This window comes from Aulonocara stuartgranti, assembly GCF_965226115.1.
Source record: "Aulonocara stuartgranti genome assembly, chromosome: 17".
Lineage (NCBI taxonomy): Eukaryota > Metazoa > Chordata > Actinopteri > Cichliformes > Cichlidae > Aulonocara > Aulonocara stuartgranti.
The window spans coordinates 13,622,082-13,646,480 of NC_138953.1; the positions used below are offsets into that span (position 1 = coordinate 13,622,082).

The window sequence follows — 24,399 nt, forward strand, 5'->3', positions numbered from 1 at the left end:
TTTTTTTTTTTACCAAGGTCTTTTAATGATAAGAGCCTTGTGCCGAAATTTGTGCCTGAGCTCTAACTTCACAGTGGTTAAACAATATTCAAGGCCCTGTGGTTTTGATCGATTAGATTTAAAGCCTTTTGCATGTTAATTTCTTAATCTGTTTAAAAAAAAAATTCAGTCACCTAACTTCTAATTTCAGCCTTCTCTGCATTTATGAATTTGTGCACGCATAACATGCGTGTGTGCATCTCTGTGAGCTGCTATTGGTAGTTTGATGGTAAGTAATGAGTATTATATCCTCAGATATTCAGACAAGCATGTCTGCAAACTTTTTTATCGTCTTTATAGAGTTATATCAAATTCTCCTGTGCTCAGGAGCTGTGTAAGTGCTGAGCTCACAAAACTCTTCATTTGTATGCCTCACCGCATCAGCTGACAAGCAGTCAGCCTTAACGCACGAGGCAGGTCTCTGCAGAGACTGATTGTGTTGTCTTTTTCGCTGTATGACAGCGGCGAGCTTTGCGGACTGCATCGGAGAAGCTGAGGAATCGGACGTCTTTCTCAGCCACTGCCGTGCAGCACTCGCCAGGAACGCGAGTCAACCGCTACATTGGGCGGCTCATCGAAGCGCGTCAGACCGAGTCTGAGACATCAGACCTCAACTACATCACCCTGTTCTACAGGAGCAGAGACAGGGAGCGCAGGGTGAGGACACACGAGACCTGAACATCTGATCGAGAAACACGTAACTTTTCAACAGATATACAAATGTATTAATATATACTTTGCTCAAGATACAACATGCTTCGTGACTGCCCCCCCTTCTGTCTTACACTCGCACATACACACCCTACACGAGCTCTAATTCTCTTTCTCCCTCTCTCCCACGCCTGTTGTCTATGTGTGTGTGCGTGCAAGAGGAATCCACCCACCCTCTCAAGAGGGGGTGCAGATAATGATTTGGGAACGTCTGAGCAGCACACGTGATATCTTTCTGCAATGTGTGCGTGGGTAGCCATAAAGAAGAAGCAGAACAGAGATGGGTTCATGCGTCGACGTGTGCGCGCGTGTCAGCGTCTGCATTTAAAGTTGTTTCAGAAGAAATAAAACCTGTGCAAAGTAAAAACATAATTAACTGCCTCTCATGTTTAACTTGTTTTAGCCTTGCTATCTTTTAGGAGAAGCGCAATAAATAAAGAAGACACAAATGAGCATAATGGGTTTTTAAAAATATATTCCTGCACTACACGATTTATTTCAAAACAAATTTACAAATTTAGACATCCCCTTTCCTTTCTTTTGCAAGAGATAAGTGAAGTTTTTTATTAGTACAAACATGAGCCAAAAAGCCTCTTTTCCAGTTAAATAAAAACAATTGTGGTATTCTGTATTCTGGGTAATAACTATTTTTCTTGTTAGAGTAAAAACAGCTGTGATAAGTAAATGGCTTATGGCTGTCACTTTTTGTGGTCATAAACAAGTGAGGATCCAATTGGAAACACCGTAGGAGACGGAAAAATCAAATCCTGTATTTTCAAAGGGTAAACAGAAGGCTCTGCAGATATGAGGCAGGAAGTCTAAAATGTGTCCTAAAAGTCTAGGTAGGGTAGAAGGAAAACAAACTAGATTCAGGATCGGATTCAGGAATAACAGAGAGTTGTGATAATGACAAATACTGAGGTAGGACATGGAGAATAAATGAGCACAACAGGGAAAGGGATAATAAACCACATGTGAATTAAATCAGGACAGCAACCAGGGCAGACAAATGAACGAAAGGCGGACAGGAACTATTCTTCGAAATAAAGCAGAGAATATTAAAAGAAGTAAAAAGAATGAACTGTAAGATAAAGACAGGTGGAACAATGTAAAAAAGATGGGTGTACCTTCCAGGTCTGTGGCAGTGTCTTAAACCTGCATTCTTTCTAATGACCAGCAGGGAGAGAATCTGCTGGTTTCAAAAACACAGTCTGAATGTATAGAAGTCAGCCCTCTGCCTCTCTGATCCATTACCTCAGTAAAGACTTTTCTAGTGAAATTAAGTGCTCACTCACTAGTTTCAAGTCACACTGAAACTATCGAGATGTAAAAACCAACAATAGCACCTTTAAACTTCATTAGTATCATACCATGTTAACATTTGTAGCTGGTCAGTTTCTAATAAAACTGAAATGACCATGTAGTTGTCTTCAAACAATCTTATGTACTTATCTCTAGGATGATGTAAAAGCAATGCCAGGATTCCCCATGATAAAGGATTTCCAACACAGTGCTCTGAATCGACCTACACTGTTTTTGCAATGGATGGATGGATTCTTTGTGTTTCCTCTTCTATTTACATTTTAACTCTTGTTTCCTCTTTTCTTAGTATCATCAGGTATATGATGACCAGTTCATCAGTGCTGTGGTTCTTTCTCTGATCCTTGCTGCCCTGTTCGGCCTTATCTACCTACTAATGATCCCACAGTATGTAGACACACACATTCACGCACAAAATGTCCAATCATATTACGCAAAAAAGTTTGTGGGCCAGTTAGAAAAGGAGCTGTTTTTCACGGCATTTAGTGAAAACTGGGAAAGCCCTGCTCACGCTCTTGTCTCTTTGTCTCTCAGAGGGATGCTGGTGCTGCTGCTGTTGGTGCTGTGTGTGTGTTTCCACGTGGCCTGTGTCATGTACCTTCATCTCACCAGTGTTCAGGTAAGACTTCCAGACCTCTTCCAGCAGCCTCACACGTGTAAAGATCACACTCTTAATACACTCTTTGTCAGTGGTTTTAGTCACTTTGTTGTTGCTTTGGGCCTCTTAATGACTATTTTGTGTCTTTTTGTTGTCTAATTCTTTAGGAAGTTACTTCATATGGCTTTAAAATAATTTTGAGTCTCTGTAATTGCTTTGCTTATGTTGGGGGGTATTTTGTATTTCTTTAAGGTAATTTTATATATATGTTCATTGTGGGTTTTTTTTATTTTAGAGTTGTTTTTTCATAATCTGACATTTCTTAGATAAATCAGTGTTTCACTATCACTACTATAACTTCATAGTTTTATTTATTTATTTTTATTTAGCCTCCTTTAGCATACACTTAGTGGTCTCACAAACCTTTTAGCATTTTAGCAGTCTTTGATTAATTATATTTTTGTGTGTGAAAAAAAAGCCTTCATATCGGAGCACCATAATCATTTTTGCATAGTGAGCGCATAATCTCCATATGACACTGTGGCATCATGCTACATTGAACTATCATCATACCCTTTAAGTGTCTCCTCTAATAGACCTGAACATAATGAGCCACACCACAAAATGCACTCATTTTATTTCCAGTCCTGGTTAATGATTTGTCCAAAATGCATTTAAAGTAGATAAACTGGTGCTTCATTTACTCCTTCTATTTTCCGCCTCCCTGCCAACCTCCCTTTCCCTTTCCTCTGGCTTTAGTGCCAACCGGGCTGCCTCACCATCCAGATCCGAACAGTGCTGTGTGTCTTCCTCGTTTTGCTCACCTACTCTGTTACCCAGGCCTGTGTGGTAAGTGTATATGATTTATATAAATGATATCATGGTCTGTGTTCAAAATCAGTTACTATTCACTATATGTAGTTTGGCATATTACCTATTCATGGTTGATATACCACAGTTATGTTGAGTGAAAGGAGTTGTCAGAGTTTCATCATTTCAGTTCTGGTCTAAGGAGCTCGGAAAGAATGCGATTGGACTTCTTTAAATTTTGTCACCTCTCATTCGTCTTCAGTTCAAGTAGGGATTGTCCCTTAATAGGGTCGTTGGTTACGGGTCAAACCACTGTGAGATCTTGCCTCACTCTACCTTGTGACCTCTATAGGTCACCTGACACAAGATGTGAGTAGGGGTTGAGGCCCCTGGGAGGGATATCAAAACTGCACTGGAGGTGGCCTCTTTCACTCCTCTTTCAAACCATCTGTCTTCTCTGTCCTAAATGTGAACATTGGCATCCTCGAAAGAGTGTCCTTTATCCTTAAGATGCAGATGTACAGCTCAGTCTTGTCCTGTCAAGGTGGCTCTTCTATGTTGTGCCATGCGTTTATGGAGTGGCTGTTTGGTTTATTCAATGAAGAAGTCAGAGCACTCCGTGCTGCGCTGCACAGCATATACTGTGCTGTTCTTCTTGTATTTGGGAGTTTTTTGTCTGAGGGTGTGGCTGGGTATGAGGTGCACTGGGGTGTCATGATTAGAGATAATTCTCCTGATTTTCTCTGACAAAACTTCATTGTTGGTCACGATTACAAATACCAAATCTGATTTGACTGCAACTTTATCAGAGAAGCGCTTGTGTCAGCACACCACTATTTTATTTGGATATTTTTTTCTTCTTTTGTTATTTTTCAAGGGAAATGCCCATATGATTTTTGTTTTAATAGTTAAAAAGTTGGCACCACTATAATCAGGATATAGGTAGCTTAGCATAGCAGAAGAAGAAAAAGTTACTTTAAGCTGATGTCACCCCAAAGGAATTTGCACCTTCTCCTGGGGATCTTTTTCCTGATAGTCAAATATATGAACTACTACATTATGAATGTACTAGTTTAGCATAGCAAAGAAACACAAATACTGGTAAAAACGGGCAGAACCCCTTTAACAACCTAATATGCAGACCAGTGTCTTAAGAAGACGGACGTCACATAGCCAGGCTTGCATTATTTCAGCTTGTCGTAGACCATTGAATTTGAACATTCAGCTTGATCAGTAAACAGTTTATGGCCTCTCCAGTCATCATATTGCACATGGGTGTACTCTAAAGATAAATGCGTGCATGCAGAATCTGTCTGTCTCCTTCTGCAAGGCAAATACGACCTGAGTGCACCAGCAGGTTGGTCTTACTGTTTATATTACACGGGAAGATAAGGTTCGGAAACAGAATCCAAAGGCATGGTTTATCACACTGTACTTACGCTTTATTCAAATGTTCGTGGTGCTCTGTACCCAGACGTGATGTAGCAAAATAATTAGTCGAGGATCTCTTGGAAAGGAACAAATCAGGCACATAGATTGTTAAATTGTCTATTCAGGTTTCTAACCTTAATGCCATTAGATCAATGAGAAATTTATTATTTGATATTAAATGTTTTAGGATTTTTTTAAGATAAATTATCAAAGTAATTGTCTTTCAGGTGGGTTGTGTTCCCTGGGGTAAAGTTGGGACAAACTCCAACCGCTCTGTGGAGAACATCCCCGCAGACACTCTCATGGTTAGATCTGCTAACACCACAGCAACGGACCGGGCTTGTCCCAACATGGCCTATGCCTTACTCTCCTGTGTGGCGGGGACCCTCACCGTGATCCCTTACATTCGTGTCTCCTCGCTCCCCAAGATCCTCCTCCTCTTTCTACTCTCCATCACATATGCAGTTGTCATGGAGACCAGTGGTTACCGTCAAGCTGTGGGGTAAGCTGTGCTGTCAAGATTTGTATATGTAATATATGTAAGGTTTATGGTTATAGTCAGGTTTGGCTAAGTGTGCTAAGTACAAAAAAGTTGCTGTTATCCACAAGAACACAAGAAAGTACAAGACAAAAATTCAAAATCCTATCAAATTATTATCAAAATATTAAAACAGTAGGAGAGGAATTGCAGCAAAATCTGACATATTTCCCTCATCAAAATACTCAGTGTAAAGTTCTGCTTTACATTGTATTTGCATTTGAAGCATGTATTTCTATGCATATTTTCCCACTTTATTCTTCCACTCCAACACATTTCAGGGCATTGTTTTGTATTGTCATGAGTTCTTCCCTACATAACAAAAATAATAAACATTATAAAAATGTTTTTATGTCTCCATCTTCCAGTGGTGGCTTTCTGCACACACGGGGCTATGACCCTGTTTTGGCAGTGTTGCTTTTTTCTGGAGCCCTGGCTCTGCATTCAAGACAACTGGACCTTAAATTGCGACTTGACTATCTCTGGGCAACTCAGGTGTGTGGCTGCTGGTACATTCAACATCCTGTTCTTGCTTCTAGGGTTCAGTTTTAGTAAGGATTTGATCATTGTAATACAGATTTGTGTTTTCTTTAGTGCCTATGCTCAGTCTTGGGTTGTCTCAGTGGATCATCAAAGCCTGGATGTTTCTATTTTGGGAAGATGCTGCATGTTTGTCTTGTCTGCAAATCATTATCTCCCTCTAGTGATAAGGACGGGCAATTACATCTCCTCTTTGCTGTAAGCTAGAGTACGCCATCATAGTGCTTAAAACTTAAAATGTCAAGATCAGTGCCACTTTTTAAAGGATCTGCTATGTGTGTGTGTGTGTGTGTGTGTCGCGTGATTGCTGATGTCATGCAGGCGGAGGAGGAGAGAGACGACATGGAAAAAGTGAAGCTGGACAACAAGAGGATCCTGTTCAACCTGCTGCCAGCTCATGTGGCTCAACACTTCCTGATGTCAAATCCCAGGAACATGGTGAGCATCTGCGGGCATGTCCAGGCTCATCCAACAGGGATCGTCAGTCTAAAGTGCGTAAGCACCTTTGAAATCAGAAAGCACACCCTGACACAGTAGGTGCTTTAGGAAGCTCTGAGATTTAGGTTTGCTGACTTACAGGTCAGAAGGTGTCTAGATTTTTAGGTGACAAGTCAAGATTCACACCTGTTTGTTTTTTTTTTCAACTATTTTGCCTTTTAATGTAAATGTCTCAGTACAGTGCATGTATGTGGGTTTTGAGAAGTTTAGTTTCTGGTTTTGCATTTTCAGGAGCTTATATCTGAGGAATTTGAAGGTCGAAGGTGGAGGGAAAAATCTAAAAAGCATACATTTCTAAATTTTGTTATATCTTATCAATAGTTTTGTTCTGTTACAGTAATTCCAGAATTGCTGTTACTCAATCTGTTCTTTGAATTAGGAAGTAATTTCAAATTCAGTTTTTCACATTTTGGTTATCATCTTATGTCTTAAGTATTATGTCTACAAGAGATATGGTTAAATAATAATCTTGTTAGATTAATGAATAATAAAAAGACATACCAGTAAATCATATCATCTGTATGGCCCTTACAGGTCATACAGATTTGTAGACCCTTTGCAGGGACCATAGACTCCCATTGTTGGGAAATTATCTCAGCTGTTTAGGACAATGACACTGCTATCCTAACCATTTGTTTTGAAGCACTTAATTTTAGCATTTCAGTGACAACATGATGTCGTGCTAAAATAATTTTCTGATCATTATATAAGAGATAAGATAAGATAAGATAAGACTTTATTGATCCCACAACGGGGAAATTTTTGCGTCACCTCAGCTCAGGTACAGATACCAGAAGGAAATACAAAAATACAATTAAGTACAATCAATGAAAAAAGTAAGATAATACACTATATACAATGGTAGCATACACAGTATGTGATTATGGATATAGTTGGAAATATGGAAGACATAAACTATATAGCTTGGAAGGTCATGGAAGGTCCGTTATGCATGAAGTGGTGACCGTGGATGTTCACAGTGTCCAGTGACTTATGACATCGTGATTGAGGAGTTATAGAGTCTAACTGCTGTTGGGATGAATGATCTGCGAAAGCGCTCCTTCCTGCAGCGAGGGAAGGAGTATAATCCAGTAACTCAGAATAAGAAGGAGAAATGAATTTAAACTGCAACTTGACGTGTTTGCAGAGACACACAACTGTGGGGATATGTGTTATGCTCGTTCCCACTGTAATAAAGTAGCGTTGCTAGATTAAAATGTCCTCATTTATTTCATACTGGGCCTTGGTGCAACCCCTTAGTTCTCTCTCAATCCCAAACCTTGCTCTTTAGCCTCATTCCCCTCAAGCCAGCTTAATATCATTGGCTGTGTACCTCAGATGACTAAAATAAAGGTACCTGTTCTCGGTGACATCATGCAGAACCAAGTGCAGATAAATATGCATGAAAGTGCAAGCAGAGAAGCCTGAGCTTTAGGCTTTTACATATGGCTTCATCATTTCAAACTTTATGCATATGACGGTAAATGTGAAAGCATGTGATAGGTTCCCTTTCATCTTCAATACCATTTTGAACAATAGAGGAGTTTTATGGCTACTGTGAGAGTACTGGAGGCTGGAATTTGTTAATAATAATAAAAAGATAAAATAGTTCCTTCAACAATCGGTGGGGCTATACATGAGACGATGTAGGATGGTCTGAGGCTGAGACTCGTAAACACAGGGGGGAGGAAGTCAGGAAGTATGTTTCCAGCACATTGGTGACCCCACAGAGTTACGGTGTATAGAAAGGCTTCCTCTCTTTCCTCTGGGCTAAAGTTCACTCATATACTGTATTCATAACACAGCACAGTGGGACTCCACTGCCTGGAAGTTGTGCAGCTGCAGCATAATAATTTAACCAAAATTTTCCATGCACATGAAACTGCAGCTTTGACCTGCAGGCATGCTGATCTCATCTCATAAACGATCGTTGCATCATTTATGTAGCTCTAATGTATAGACGGTATTGTGATTCACGGCAGTTGATCTGCTTCACATTCGTCTTTATTTTCTAGCTCTATTACTTGTTTTAGTTTTGTCCCCTTTGCAATATGTCTTTCCTGAGGATTGTTGTATTGTTATTTCTTAAGGGGGCAGTTAAACCAAACGACACAAAACAATATGTTTTTAAATAGACTATAAAAATATTTTTAGTCATGTCACTGCAAGAATTCCCAGCACTTAGATACTCTCAGATTTAGTGAAAATCATTGCACAGATATCTGCTAAACAAGTCAAGATAAACTGATATTACTATTATTACTTCTTATTTTAACTTTAATGTATTAATGTAGCAAATATGCCCTTCACATTGTTTTAACATATGTAACAGTAATAGTACAAATCAGTGGTTGTTACCTTAACATTTGATCTGGGTCACTGGGATGAGCAAGTGACCGGTATGCTGAAAAGCTACTGCAGGGGTCCATGTTTAAGTCAACCCTGCACCATTTCCTGCTTGTTGTTCCCTCCTCTCTCTCCTGCCTACTTTGCTGTTGTTTCAACAATAAAGTCTAAAGGGACTAAAATCCCTGACTGCTCATTTTGGTTACAGCTTAGAGCGAACTTAGACAGCAAACTGTGTCAAAGGTCTTCCAAACTTGGGGCTTCTTAAGGACATTGGGGCTGTTTTTGCTTTCTTTTCATTTGAATTAAAAGGTCTGGATCTGTTCTTAAACTCTTCCACAGACTTTGCTGTATATGTTAAATTAACATATATTTATTAGGAAAGGGTGCTTTTGATGTGTATTAAAAATGCTTTGGTTCAATGTGTTTACACCTGCTGCATCTGATTGATTATGCATCAGTATTTTACAGATATAATGACATTAAGGTTGTCTTAAATCTTGTTTTCCTTGCAGTAAGAGAATATGCAAATATCAAAATCAGGATGTTCAACTGAAGAGCTCCCCTAAGCTTGACTTCAGCTGGTAGTTTCCAGTGAGTGCATATAGTACAGTTCTGTCAGGAGGATTGTATTTAAATCAGCATCCCATCAACTGTAGTATGTATTTGGTGATTTGGCTTTAGTCTGGGACGTTCCTGCCCTTCAGTGAGCATTCACAGAAAGCCAAAAGACAGTGAAACCATCTACAAGACCCAACACAGTTTAGAGCAGGCATCACTTACAGAGAACTAATAGTAATACTATTACATGGAGAATCCAAGGTGAAAGTACGTTACAAAGTGTTTGTCAGAGGGGAGCAGAAAATGAAGCGGCCAAAATAACTAACATGTCATTTACCAATCAGGCATCAGCTGATGTCTGCTGTCAGTGATATTAGTTGATCCACCAGGGTTGCTAGCTAAACTTATATGTAGTCATCTAAGTATGCTTTGAAAAAACTAATGCAAGCACACACGCCCATAATAGAGGGAAAACAGGGACTTTTTTGTGAGTGAAGGAAAATGAAATGTAACTTCAGTGGTTAGTGGTACACAATGAGAAATTATAGTGACAATTTCAGGAGAAATGCACCAGGGATAGTAGTATATTGCTAAGAGTATGAAAGCAGGGGGAAAAGAATCCTTCAACAGTTGTCTTTCAACTTGTCACACTCTCCCCCACTCAAAAAATGTCACCCCGACATTATACCAACAAATTGCTTTTCAGTCTATATTCTCTTGTAGTCAGGACATCAACAGTAGAGTGAACCAATGTAATAATGTGGGTTTAACACCTGGGTTTAACACCTGTTTCACCACAGTCCATCACTGGTGACTGCAGACAAAGTCTATAACCAGTCCATATGTGAGTCTTCACAAAGTCTATTGTCTATGGTTATAATCCACAGATGGGGAAAAGTTAATGTCTTTTTCTTGATGACAGTCTGTAAGTACAGTTCTCAAGTCATCAGTGAAAAAGTGTCAACTTACATTTGCTGGAGTCCATACAAACCAATGGGCTGGGTGCAGTATGACTGCACAGCTGGAAACCATGGAACAAGGCCCGGGTACACAGGAAGCAGTTGCGGTACTGGCTAAACACTGTAGCAAGATGGGGTGCCCAGTTGGTCATACGTCATCCGTCTTGGCGGGTGTCTCTCTCGCTGTGGCCACTGAGGCGTCTCCTCCTCAAGTCTCTCGAGTACAACAGGTGGAGGACGGGCAGGTATGTCACCTGCAGTGGGCTCTGCCTCCTCACAAGTTGTCTCCATGACAGCTGGGTAAGGCGCCTCCAGATGGTCTCCAGCAAGAGGCTCTGGTGTTGGTGCAAGAGCAGGGACCGAAGCTGCGGGCTGAGATGTTGCTGTGAGAAGTTCTTGTTCTGATGGCTGGGACACAGGTTGACGTGGTGCGTAATGACAGCGGTATTCATCAACATTGCCCTCACCATCAGAGTCTGGCACAACAGCGACGGGGGGCGATCGTGGCTCAAGAGTTGGGAGTTCGCCTTGTAATCGGAAGGTTGCCGGTTCGAGCCCTGGCTCGGACAGTCTCTGTCATTGTGTCCTTGGGCAAGACACTTCACCTACCGCCTACTGGTGTTGGCCAGAAGGGCCGATGGCGCGATATGGCAGCCTCGCTTCTGTCAGTCTGCTGTGGCTACAACTGTAGCTTGCCTCCACCAGTGTGTGAATGGGTGGATGACTGGGTGTGTAAAGCGCCTTGGGGTCCCTAGGGGGGACTAGTAAAAGCGCTATACAAATACAGGCCATTTATCAGTCTTTTTCTGTTCATGTCTTGTACGATTATCTTTTTTCAAAAGGTAAGTGGTCACATGACATAAGCAAGTTTCTGTGAAGCACTCTAGAGCGCCCTCTGCCTCTCTCCGGTCTTACCTTGTAGATAGGGACGTCAGGCCCCATTTGTCTGACTACTGTGTGAACAGTGTCCTCCCAATAGTCTCTCAGTTTCCCTGGGCCTCCTCTACGTGTCAGGTTTTTGACCAGAACTCTCTCACCAGGTTGTAACACAGAACTCCTTACTTTTGTGTCGTAGTGTCTTTTGCCCTTTTCAGCAGCTTTCTTTGCATTCTCATTTGCTATAGAGTATGCTTGTTCCATGCCCTTTCTCCATTTTTCAACATAGTCTCTGTGGTCACTAAAATCTGTTTCTGAGTATAGTCCAAAGAGCATATCTACTGGTAGCCTGGGTGACCGTCCAAACAGTAGGTAAAATGGGGAGTAGCCAGTGACTTCACAACGTGTGCAATTATATGCGTACATTAACTTGTTGATAGATTCCTTCCAGTTTGACTTTTGTGTTTCAGTTAGCGTTCTAAGCATTTGCAACAATGTCCTGTTCATACGTTCAACTTGACCGTTCCCCATTGGGTGATAGGGTGTTGTCCTAGAACCGGCCATGCCACACAGTTTCTTGAGCTGACTGAATAGCTGATTTTAAAATTCACCTCCTTGGTCATGGTGAATGCAACAGGGGAAGCCAAACTTTAGGGCATAGTCATTGAATATCAGGTTTGCAGCAGTTTTGCCTGACTTTGAGGTGGTGGCATAGGCTTGCGCAAAATGTGTGAAGTGGTCAGTTATCACTAGAATATATTCATAACCGCTTTTGCATTTTTCAAGCTGGAGAAAGTCTATACACACCAGCTCAAAGGGCTGCGTAGTTACAATGTTTGTTAAAGAAGCTCTTGTTTCATGGCTGGGCTTTTTCTGCTTTACACAGGAACAAACGTTGGTCACAAAATGCTCGATGTCTGCCTGCATGTGTGGCCAAAAGAAGCGTTCACGTATCAAAGACACTGTGCGATCAACACCTTGATGGCTAGGGATGGGTATTGATAAGATTTTCACGATTCCGATTCCATTTTCGATTCTGTTTAAGGATTCGATTCTTTATCGATTCTCTTATCAATTCTTTTTTTTTAAAAGGAGAACACTAAGGTCGATCAGCTTAGAACTTTGTTTTATATCTTCTCTTTGAACAAGATAGAAATTTAGGAGTAACATGGCTTTACAAACCCAACAGTGAGATCTTAAGAGATCCAGCCTATGGCTCTTCAATGGGGTGTCACAGGATCCCCAGGAAAAAAAATTGTAAATGTAAAATAATAAAATAAATATTCTTCTGTAGCAATAACAAAGTATAACATAAATTATTCTGTAGCAATTACACAAGAATATCCAGTAATGTCCCTGCCTACAATTAAACACATTCACTTACCGAAAATTGGGGCATCTGCTGTGGCAAATGGGTGCAAGCCTTTTACCACAAACTTAGTCACTGCTCGGTGACATTCGTCTATCCTGGCCTGAAAGGAGACGCTACCGGTAGACTGCAGGGAGAACTACCAGCATCTGAGCCAGCCAGACTCTGTCTGTCTCTCTCATCATGGTCACCTAAATGCACAGTAATGGCAGGTTTTGTAATAAGGCAGATCGCACTAACATAAATATGCACTCTTAGTTGATTATTCACCTGCCGCATTAACGGGAGAGGACGTGCAAACGTTACCGCTGCTGCTGGGTTGAAATTCACGAGTCCGGAGCGGAATTAAAAACACGACATTCATTTAAAGTTATCGTGTGTTTTGTGAGCAAATGCTTTTGCATATTCGTAGCGTTTCCTCCCTTAAATGAAATATCTACTTTGCAAGTATTGCAAGTTGCCCTGTTGTCTTCCGTTCTCGTAAAGTGTAATCAAACTTTTGAGCGTTTCAGCCACCATGTTTCCTGCCAGGTAAATGATGCTCCGCAACGTGGTGACGTGATTCGGGGCGACTGGAATCGATAAGGGAATTGTTTGCAAAAATGGGAAACAATTCCAAGGAATTGAAACAGTAGGAACCGGTTCTCAACAAGAACCGGTTTTCGATACCCATCCCTATTGACGGCCCATATTATTGTGCAGCTCTTCAATTACAGTCTTTTTGAACTGATCTGGCAGGACTAGCTGTTTCTGGGCAGAAGTGAGTCTGTACAAGATGCCATTGTTATCTAGTCTTAACTTGCCCCACTCTCTGAACAAGCATTTTGTCTTAGGGTCAAATGTTCTTAGCTCTTTGGGCAGTGGTTTTGAATCGGTCTGTTTACACTGTAATACAGGGCTTATAACAGGATCAGACTTTTGCGCTTCATTAACCCTTTAAAGCCGGTCAGAGCGGACACGCTCTGTTTTGCGTAACTATTTTTAAATCCCGGTAGCTCTGCAACCACGTAATCTAGCGCAATAATTTTTTTTGCATATGAAACCGGAGGAGTTGTACTTTCATCTTATGCCATCAGCTTGTCCTAGGTCACAGTTTCCTTCCACATATAGCTTTGCAAAAACTGCATAAAAAACACTTGCGGCAACAAAAACATAATATTCCAGAAACACGCTTTGCCGATCCGATCAGCTGTTTGTAACACTTCCTACGTCCATCAGCGTGAACTATCACATGTCCGGCATGACCTGCCCGAAACCGGAAGTGACGTCATTTTGCGGAAATGTAGTTTTTTACCATCGTGGCCTTATGAGCCTACACTTGTGTTTTTAAAAGTTGTATTTGACTTTATGACTTTCTGTGTCGTTTCTGGGATGCTTAGGACTCATATTGCACTGCTGGAAATATTTTATTTTGATGCATATGCTGTTATTTTGCAAATTTGCACTATAATATATTTTTTCGTTTTTCCTGCAGTATATGAAAATTGGTGTATCTCAAAAATAAAACTATGAAGACACTTAAAATAAATTTCCTTTGGTGGGAAACTATTTTGTGCAACTTTTTTGTATTTACAGTTTTGAGGGATAAGCCTCTTAAATTTCTCTAACTAGAAATATATGTTAAAAAATCAAAAACGATTTTAAATTTTTTTGTAGTTTATTGCACTTTTTTGCAATTTATGTAATTACTATGCAGTTAATGCAGACATATTATTAAAATGTGGGCTATAATGGTTGTATTGATGTATAGCAACTTGAAATGCTCCAAAAAATGGCTCCACAGCATGTAAAAATATACTATAAGCTCTGGCGGACTTGGTTCTATGGTAGGTCTTAAAGGGTTAAGCTGTTCTTTTGGTATGGGTGTGAATGTTGCTTCTGCTGGCTCACCTTCTGCTGTGACTGACATTGCTGCAGCTGAGAGTGTCCATGTGGCAGGTGTGTTTTTCTGTGCCTCAATGGCCTGGATAGCAGCTGTGATAGTGTCCGGTGGCACTTCCTCAGAGCAGTCTCTCATTAAGGTTTCTACATCAAGTGGCATTCTTGATAAAGCATCTGCGTCACCGTTTCCCTTCCTTAATGGTGAAGTGAAAATCAGCGAGCTCAGCGACCCATCTTGATGTGGTGGCATTCAGTTTGGCTGTTGACAAAATGTACGTTAGCGGGTTGTTATCGCTATAGACAGTAAATGTTGGGGCACAGTACAAATAGTCTCTGAATTTGTCAGTGATAGCTCACTTCAATGCTAAAAATTCTAGTTTTCCTGCATGGAAGTGGTAGTTTTTTTCAGCCGCTGTTAGAGTACGGGAGCCATAAGCAATAACTCGCAGCTTACCATCTTGTCTCTGGTACAAAACGGCGCCTAGCCCTTTGTGTGAGGCGTCTGTGTGTACGATGAACGGCTGTGTGAAATCTGGGAACCCCAGCACTGGTGGGTGGAGCAAACAGTCTATTAGTTCCTCAAGCGCACGTTGATGCTGGTCAGTCTACACGATTTGTTTTGAGGAGGGCACAACTTGACTGGCTCTCTTTGGTCTTGCCCTTGGCCCTTTTGTGGTGTCTGAGTTCTCTGGGGTTTTGACAGCTTTTAACAGTTCATACAAACGACCTGCTTTTCTGGAGAAGTCTTTTATGTATTGTCTGTAGTAGGAGAGAAGGCCTAACATTTTTCTGAGCTGACCAACATTTTGTGGTTTTATACCTTTGAGTGCTTTGACTGCTTCAAAGTCTGCAGGATCCACTTTACTGCCCTCTGCAGACACTATTCTGCCCAAATAGCGCACCTCAGACTTAAACATGTCACACTTACTTGGCTTAAGCTTTATACCAAAGCCTCTCAATCTCTGGAGCACTTTTCTCACATCCTCCAAGTGATCTTTGAACGTTTTGCTGTAAACTAATGTGTCATCCAGATAGGGGATGCAGATGTTGTCGCGCAGCCCATCCAGGCACTCTTCCATACAGCGCTGAAATGCTGCAGGGGCATTCATAAGTCCAAAGGGGATGCGAATCCACTCATATAATCCCCAGGGGGTCACAAAAGCAGTGAGTGGACGACTTTCTTCTGACATGAACCCCTGGTGGTACGCTTTCCCCTGACCTAAAAGCGAAAACCAGGAGTTTCCACCCAAACTGTCCATAATGTCCTAGACGCGTGGGATGGGCTGGCAATCAGGATGGGTTTTCCGATTCAGGTCTCTGTAGTCTATGCACAGTCTTAAAGTACCATCTTCTTTTCTAACACAAACGACTGGTGAGGAATATGACGAGTCTGACTTTCAGACCCAGCCTTGTGCTATTAAATCATGCAGGTAACTTATCATCTCTTGGTAGAGCGGCCGTGGCACAGATAGGTATGTGCGTTTGACTGGTTCGTTGTCTTTGAGTGAGATGGTCATTTTCAGTTTTTCAATACAGCCTATATCAGCGGTCCCCAACCCCCGGGCCTCGGACCGGTACCGGTCCGTGAGTCGTTTGGTAATGTTAAGATTCAATATTGAGGAAGGGTACAAGAGGTGATCGAAGAATAACCACACCGATCCGGCCGGGTAAAGTCAAACGAAGATTTTAATGAATACACGCGTGGGAAGACAACTCTGTACGCAGACAGGAAGTAGTCTTCGACTTAATCAAAGCATGAACAGATATTTTATAGCATCAGGGTTTATTTACTGACGCCCCTTCATACGTCACAAATACATTTTATACATAGATCAGATCAACATCATCATTGACTTTTCACCTAGAAAATCATCTTCTATTTTCATGGCTAGCCCTTCCTGTCTACCTTTCAGTTCTTGTCTTGTTCCTCTTTCTTGCCGAGACACCAAGAAACGGTTCCTCTTTTACCAAGACAATTTTGCAGTTACAGCCAAACATAACTAACCTCTCCTCTAAATAAATCTAATTTAAAGTGTGTGTGTGTGTGTGTGTGTGTGTGTTGACCTCACATGCTCTTTGTGTCATCTCTTCACCTACTGTCTGTGTCTCGTCCTCAAATGCTCTTTCTCAATTCACCTGTTGCACTTCTGACCTTTTACCAGACCAGAAGCTCACTGAGACTATGTGTATGTCTTCTACTAAATAAATGTTTTAATCAAGAACCTCTACTAAAACCTTAATATAAAATGATCTGATATATAAGTGTTTTGTAAGCATGTATTGCAATTCCTTCTCTGGCTCCAAGTCACTTGCACAATAGATTGTCCGAACATCGCGCCGAACAAAGCTTCCGACCCCCAATTAATTGACCGAGCTCCAACTCTTTAATAAGCACAGATATGCATTGTGTATAAAATAGTCATAACTGCTTAAGGCCTTCTTAAAGCTATCTGTTACATTGTTAAAGCCTCGTCTTAGCCTGCGGCTCAAAATAACTTCCTGCTTCTTTCTGCATACAACTTCCTGTCAGCCTGCAACTCAGTCTTTCTGAAAGAGACACTGTTTAAACCTTGGAATGCAATATCCATGCTGCAGATTATATTATTAATGCAATGACAATTATTTGACAATAGCAGTAAAATAATTTCCCTCCTCGACACTCCCCCTTTTGACCTCTGGAACACCAGAGGTCACAATACATTGTGTCCTCACGCAGACCCTTCTCTGGTGGTCTCGAACCTCGAGATCTCCAGGATCCTCGCCCCTCCTGTGGTCGCCGAGATCGATCTTCTGCAAAGGAAACAAAACACCTTTTCTTGCATCTCCCTAACTTATCCTATCTGGGACTCTTTAATCAAAAGCCTGATCCTAATTATCTTCTTAACTTATTGACTTGTATTTATGTATACTCTTCAACGTTACTCATCATTCTAAAATTCTTTTAAGCGCTGGTTTCACGTCCAGTTGCTCGCTCTACTTTCCCTTATCTGATCATCAACATCCTGTGCACAAGTTGTCGCTGCTGCAAGTTAATCTACTCCAAAAGAAAACAACCACTTTAATCAATTAAGTTTAAGCATATAAGCAATTACTCCTGTATACATTTCATCATAGCTAAATGCTGCCTTGAAACAACTCCTATGTGTTAACACTAACTTCATTTTAAAACCTCACATTTCCTATGTTATCACCTGTTTTGGTATAACCTTTTTATTTCATTTTGCTCCCTTAATGTAACAATACCTCCTAATTCTAGTTTATCAGACTTAACCAAAATATATGCTTTCCTTCCTCTTTGGTCCTTCTTTAAGTTCAGTTAAAAGCTAAATGAATTTAGGGCCTTTTGCCTGGAATCAATACTGTCATGTGTGTTTCTTAACTCTGTGTCTGTAAGCGTGTGCAATCCTTCATGAACTCATATTATCCTCACAGTAGATTGGCTAATCATAGCGCTAGCCAAAGGCTCATGACCCTCCAGAGACAAATTTGAGCCACAACTCCTTTAAAAGCACAAAATGCAATATGTATAAAATAGTTATAACTGCACCTGAAATACAAAGTTAACATCATCATAAACATCTTATGGTCATCAAAGCAATGGGCAGGGCTGCGACCCAATTTAGCCCTGTCTGCGCACAAATTTTAGCCAACTTGCTTTTCAAATTTAGGTTCATCCTCTCTACCTTTCCTTGAGATTGAGGATGAAAGACCGTCCCGAACTTATGTTGCACTCCCAACATCCTCTCTACCTCTTGCAAATCTTTATTCTTGAAGTGAGTACCATTGTCTGATCTAATTCTCTTGGGAAACCCATGCCTTGGAATGTAATGATTGATTAAGCACTTAATCACGCTTTTCGCGTCTTCACATTTAGTCGCCCATGCTTCGGGCCATCCAGTCAAAACATCCACACACCAGCAAATACCTCACCCCACCTGGGCCTGTATCAATCATGTCGGTATAATCAATCACGACCTCTTCTCCTGACCTTTCTGGCATGAGAAACTTACCAGCTTCAGGTTTTACTGCTGGCTTTGGGTTGTGTGCCCCACAAATTAGGCACGTTCTGGCCTTTTCCAGTATCATCCTTCTCAAATCAGGATGCCACCATCGGCACAAATTTCTCTCCATCTGTTCCACTCCCACGTGACCAAGCCCGTGAGCCTCATTCACCTTTTGTTCCGCCATTTTGGCCGTTAAAGCGGGACGCCCATCTGGCCCCCTCCACAAACCGCCATCTTGCCAGGCTCCTTTGTTTTCCCACACCCCCTTTTCCTCTGGGGATGTCTCCTCCTGAGCCTGTCTAACTTCTTCCATGCTGTTAGTGCTAACCTCCTCTTCTGGGGTTACCTGCACCAGTTGTCTCTGTCCTTTGTAGCCCGCTGCTTCCTTTGCGGCTTCATCAGCTTTCTGATTTCCTCTTGCCACCATACTGTCTGCTTGTGAGTGGCCTTTGCATTTTATAATACTTACCTCGTCTGGGTCCTCCAGGGCCTTTTCCAGTTCCTCCATTTCCTTTTTGTGACAGATGGGTGCATTAGTGGCCGTCCTGAACCCGGCTCTCTTCCACTGAGCCAGTTCCACATGAGCTGCTCCAAACGCATATGCTGAGTCAGTGTAGATGTTCACTCTCATGTTTTTAGCCAACCTCAGGGCTCGAGTTAGGGCTATCACTTCAGCTCTCTGGGCCGACTGTTGTCCCTCGATTTTTCCTTCAACCTGGGCTTTCTTAATACAGTCATGTGGTTCTCCTGACCCCATTAGGTCCGCCATATTTATTCCTTCATGTGTGAATATCAAATTTGGCGCCTCTAAAATTTTGCTCAACCTTTGTTGCGTCAATGGAGTCATTGTGAATACCTGTGAGTTCACATAGGCCACTACACTGTGTGTAGTAAGCACTTTCAGTGGGTGTTCCCTCACTATATGTGCTGTTTTCTGAATTATCTTTGCTACTCCTGCTGCGTGTTGTGTGCATGTGGGATGCCTTGCTTCTGTTGAATTTAATCTTATGCTAACATACATAAGTACATCCCTACCTCCCCCTTTTTTCTGAAACAACACACCATTCACAACTCCCTTTGTTTCTGAAACATCAAGATAAAATGCCTCATCATAGTTAGGTGTGGCCAGATCTGTGGCTCTTGACAAATCCTGTTTTAGTGAAATGAACGCTGTCTCTGTGTCCGGCGTCCAAGGCAATTCAGCCTTCAGATTTCGAACACCAACTTTCTTGATCAGGTCCCTTAAAGGGGCCGTTTTACCCGCATAGTTCGGAATGAACTGCCTACTGTAACCTGTCAAGCCAAGAAAGGAAAGCAACTCCTTCACAGTTCTTGGTTTTGGATGTGTCAGAATTTGGTCTCTGTGTGTGTTCATTAACCCCACTGATCTGTGTGCGATCACCCGGCCCAGGAATGTTACCTCTGGCCGGACCAACTGCAGTTTTTCTTTGCTCACTTTGAAGCCACACTCCGCCAATCTGTTCAACACCACGAGCGATGCTGCCGTACAGGCCGCTGCTGACGGGGCTGCAATAAGAAGATCATCAACATACTCTATTAATGTACAGCCCCCTGGCAGTTGACATGGGGACAATGTCTCTTTCAACACCTGATTAAAAATTCCTGGTGAGAGTGCAAAGCCTTGTGGTAGGCGTGTGTACCTAAATTTGCGGCCTCTGTATGTGAATGAGAAAATGTCTCTGAGTGACTCGTGCAGTGGGAGACAAAAAATGCATTCGCTAGGTCAATACATGTGAACCACTTTTGGTCTTCAGTTTTGTGCTTCTATTATGGTCTGTTAAATGGTATGTCAGACTTCAGCTGGAACAGGACAGGCGAACAGTTAGCTAGACCTACATCTGTGGGCCCTGCGGACCACAAAGTACCAGGCAATTTTGAGAGCTCAGCTACTGCATCAGGATGATCCATTCTTTCCCTGCCATGTATTCTGGAGATTTCTTTATGTTCTAAGATCACTGCATCGTTGGACAAACAAGTTATGCGATATATTTTACATTTTGGTGCATACCAGACATTTGGAATTTGGGTGCTTTGCCAGCATGCGTTGTCCAGCGCCCGCTTGACCATTGGTCCCAGATCTCTTGGCCCATGACCCCCGTGGACCGCCAATGTAATGTGAGGGGCTGAATCCTCTCCCACATTGTACCAAGGCAGTTGTTCATCAGTAAATTTCACAGCCGCGGCCACACCTTCTGGTCCAACATAAATGTTATGTGTTTGCACATTCCACGTCTGTCCCTCAAGATCAGACTGGAACTGTTCCCGATAGATATCATTATCTTCCCTATCATAAAAGAGTGTAACGTGGAAAGGATCTCGCGGGGGGGAATAGACGGCCAGGCTCATTACCCAGGGTTTCCACAGCTGATAATGTCTCAAAATGCCTTCTTCCACTAGCCTCCCCCAGTAGATTTCGACAGTGGGTTGTTCAGAGTTCTGGACTAGATATTGAGTCTTTGAAGGTGATCCCAGTTTCACAAGCAGGTCCCTGCCCATGAGATTTTCCAGGCACCTGTCAGGACACCACATATTGGTGCTTCAAAGTCTGTTTTCCCAGCTGTGTCAATGCTGGATCATCATCATTGACAGCATAGGTTCTACCGTCCCCACGCTGTTCAGTTTCTCCGGGCTCCATCAGTATTGCTCCCCCTCCCAGCCCCAGTCGGCTACTGGGTACTGAGGGGCTGGTGCTGCATTCGGGTTTGGAGCCTGATGTGCTCCCCTGTAAGCAACTCTTTGTCTTGGGCCTCCTCGTGCCTGGGGTTGATAGCCTCGCCTCTGATAATTTCGCTGCGATTCAGGGCATTCTCGGGACCAGTGTCCTTCTGCTCCACAGCTGTAACAGCCAGTCCAAGACACACTGCCAGGATTCCCCGGATTCCGAGCCCTTTGTCCTCCCCTCACGGATCCACCACGCCCTCTCTGCGGTCCACCGGTCCCCCAATTCCCTACGGGTTGACGCTGCCTTGGTGCATTGGCGGGCCAACGGTCATCAGGGTAGAGACCCGGATCCTGATCTGGCCAGTCAGGCACAGGATCGGGCTGAGACCTTGCCACCATTATAGTCTTATTTAGTTCTTTCAGTTCTTTTTTCTTCGCATTATATTTTTCGCGAGCCTCACCCAGCTGCAGCCTAAGCAGCTGCGCCTGTACTTCATCTAACTCTTTCTTTTGTTTGTTCGTCAAATCCTGTTCCTGCTGAAGTCTGTGGGTCACATGTCTCTCCCACTGCACCGAGTCTGCAACGGCAAAATCTGGGTTCTTTTCCAAGTCAACTGCAACCTGGTTGGGCAGCCCTGCCAGCACTGCCGAACGAAACCACGCTCTACTTTCACCCTCCTTCCCCGGATGTATTCCTGTTCCTAACAACCATTGTTCCTTTGCTTTAGCTAAACACTCTCTGGGTGTGTTTTTGGGATCCCAAATAATTTTTGGAATGGCTCCAGAGTTAGGAGTTGGATCCTTCTCCCGGACTGCATCTGCTAAGTCATTCTGCACCTCATGATATTTCAGGTCATTTGCATATCTGGTTGTTTGAGCTATCTGCTCTACATCTGCTAACCCACCACCCAGCATACAACGTCCGGCCAAAGCGCGAAAATCGCCCAGCGCTAATTCTTCTCCTTCCCAATGTTCTCCCTTGGTTATTGGTGGAAGTTGTTTAACCAATGCTTCCAAATCTCTCACCTTATAGGCGCGATGAACTGGTTCGTTCTTTGGACCTGCTATTAGAGGCAGACTTAAACCAGGGTCAGGAGCTCCTTGTTCAAAACTCACTTTTCTACTCTTCCTCGACTTTCCTTTTCCCTTTGAGCTCCTAAATATGGGCTGTCTCTGTGCTTGGTCTCTCTTCACACTTCTTTTCCTCAAAATTAGGCTTGTACTTGGTTGAGGTTCAGCTCCTCCATCTTCGTCCTCCTCATCGTCTTCTTCTCCTGATGACGTCGCACGGCCTTCATTCATTTGTCCATACACTTCTCCTTCAGTTTTTAACACCAAGCTCAGAGGTATTTTATCACCCAGCCCTTTCTGTTGGGATATAATAGGTTTACTTACCTCAACCTCCATCGCTTGGCACTCTTTCTCTGCTGATTTTAATACTCCAGGGGAAGCCAAGCGAACAACTTTCTTACGCTGTTCGAGCTGATCCTTCAGAGGTTTGCATCCCCTTTTCCTACTAGGTGTCGCACCCGAGCTGTCAGCCATTCTCTGAAACACAGACTTACCTCTTCCAATGGCGTTGGTCGACTCCACCTTCTTGGTCTAGGTCACCCAGACACGCTTAACTTTCGGTTTCAATCTTCGTCTCGCTGTTCTCGCAACCACTGGCTCCTCTCTCTCTTCAAATAACAACGGTTATCTTTACAATTTGTTATTGAACTACTAATTAAGTTGCTTTTTATGGTGTCAGTGATAAACTGCCCCTAAAAAGTCCACTTTATTGCGTGCTCATTGAGTTACTCCTATCAAAACTATTTAACAAGTTCAATTTACACATACTCATTAATTTGTCACGCTTATTAGTGGCTCATGGTTGCTTAAAGCCTATGTCTGACTTGACCACAGAGTTAGAGCATCATTCAATCCTCTCAGGATGACCACTCCACTTACTCTGCATCCAGTCAGCTCATGAATTAACAACCCTTGCAGACTGTAACCCTTTTATTTTTTGTTTATGCCTTCAAATCCACCTTAAATCTTCTTTACCTAAACGTTGGTTTTAAACACAAACAATTCTTATATTCTATTTTGAAACGCTGTCACCATTCATATATTTACAATGTTGTTATTTACTAAGCCAGCATTTTAATTGCAGACATTTATCCACATTTGCAAACAATAGTTATAGAGCTGAATGACACACAAAACCGAAAGCATAGTCCTCTCATGCGCTCTGCATCAGCTGCCTCATTTGCATGCACACACACTCTTCATCTAAGAATAGCAGCAGGCAGTCAGTGCATTGCTGACTCAACCCACAGAGATCTTTTTAATACAGAGACGTCTTATATTTACAACTGCACAGATTTTATACCTTTTAACACCTACCGAATTTCGAAAAATTTAAGTTAACGGTCTAACCGATAAAAGTCCAACTTTTTTGTCATCAATTAACCAGTATCTGTCCAACAGTTTCTGGCCTCATCTCTAAAGTCCCTAACTCAATTTAAAAGTGTCCAACACCCAAGGTCCAACCTTTGCTGCCCAAAAAAGCGCAGATACCGTTCCAAACGGTAAGGAGACTCTATCTCCTAGCTTAATTCCGGGATGCCCTGTACCCCACAGCTAAACCACACTGAACTAACCCTCTTCGCCGAGAGGTCAATGTCGCGCGTCCACGACAAGGAGGGAGCGTAACCTCCGGGTTCTGCGCTTCCTACCAGTCCAACTGGCGTTCTTGAGTAATTTATAATACTTTGGAACAACAGTAAAACACCCAACCAAGTGTAAGACTGAAGCAGGTCCAACCTTATAACCAAATTCCCTAAGATACTAAAAACATTGAGCAGTCCAACTGCTTTTCCTTTTAGCGGTCCAACCGCATTCAACCATTACCAGCAGTCCAACTGCTTTAAATCCTCAGTACTGTCATGACATTCTCATCAAAATCAAAACAGACATCCACCAGTAACTTCAGTGAGTAGACTTAAATTTTATCATATCCAATTTGGCACACTTTGGAAATATTTCAACAGGTAGTGCCTTACCTTTTGGATAAGCCGGCTTATGCCCACTCACTTAGACCACTGGAATTCATGTCTGCCCGTCAGACCACCCAAGACCCCGGATTTCTCCGTCCAAACCTCCAACTCTCCCTCCTCAATAACCGGACGAAGCCCCCAAATGTTAAGATTCAATATTGAGGAAGGGTACAAGAGGTGATCGAAGAATAACCA

General features: G+C 42.4%; 1 protein-coding gene and 1 long non-coding RNA gene across 4 annotated transcripts in view; one reads left to right on the forward strand and one right to left on the reverse strand.

Moving 5' to 3' along the window:
• Nucleotides 1–24,399, forward strand: part of LOC309692603 (adenylate cyclase type 1-like) — a 75,051-nt gene that overhangs the window by 35,590 nt on the left and 15,062 nt on the right. For 2 of the 3 annotated variants that reach the window (XM_082511260.1, XM_082511261.1), the window contains 7 exons: nt 502–696; nt 2,360–2,457; nt 2,605–2,689; nt 3,428–3,517; nt 5,137–5,411; nt 5,816–5,942; nt 6,309–6,425. In XM_082511260.1, the coding sequence (XP_082367386.1) occupies nt 502–696; nt 2,360–2,457; nt 2,605–2,689; nt 3,428–3,517; nt 5,137–5,411; nt 5,816–5,942; nt 6,309–6,425 (987 nt within the window). Of the gene's footprint in view, nt 1–501; nt 697–2,359; nt 2,458–2,604; nt 2,690–3,427; nt 3,518–5,136; nt 5,412–5,815; nt 5,943–6,308; nt 6,479–24,399 lie in introns of all 3 variants that reach the window. The other variant, XM_082511262.1, reaches the window with a different exon arrangement.
• Nucleotides 16,146–22,780, reverse strand: LOC309692604. Its single transcript, XR_014272376.1, has 2 exons — nt 22,729–22,780; nt 16,146–17,267 (listed from the first exon to the last, which is right to left on the reverse strand). It is a non-coding gene; the product is annotated as an uncharacterized lncRNA (long non-coding RNA).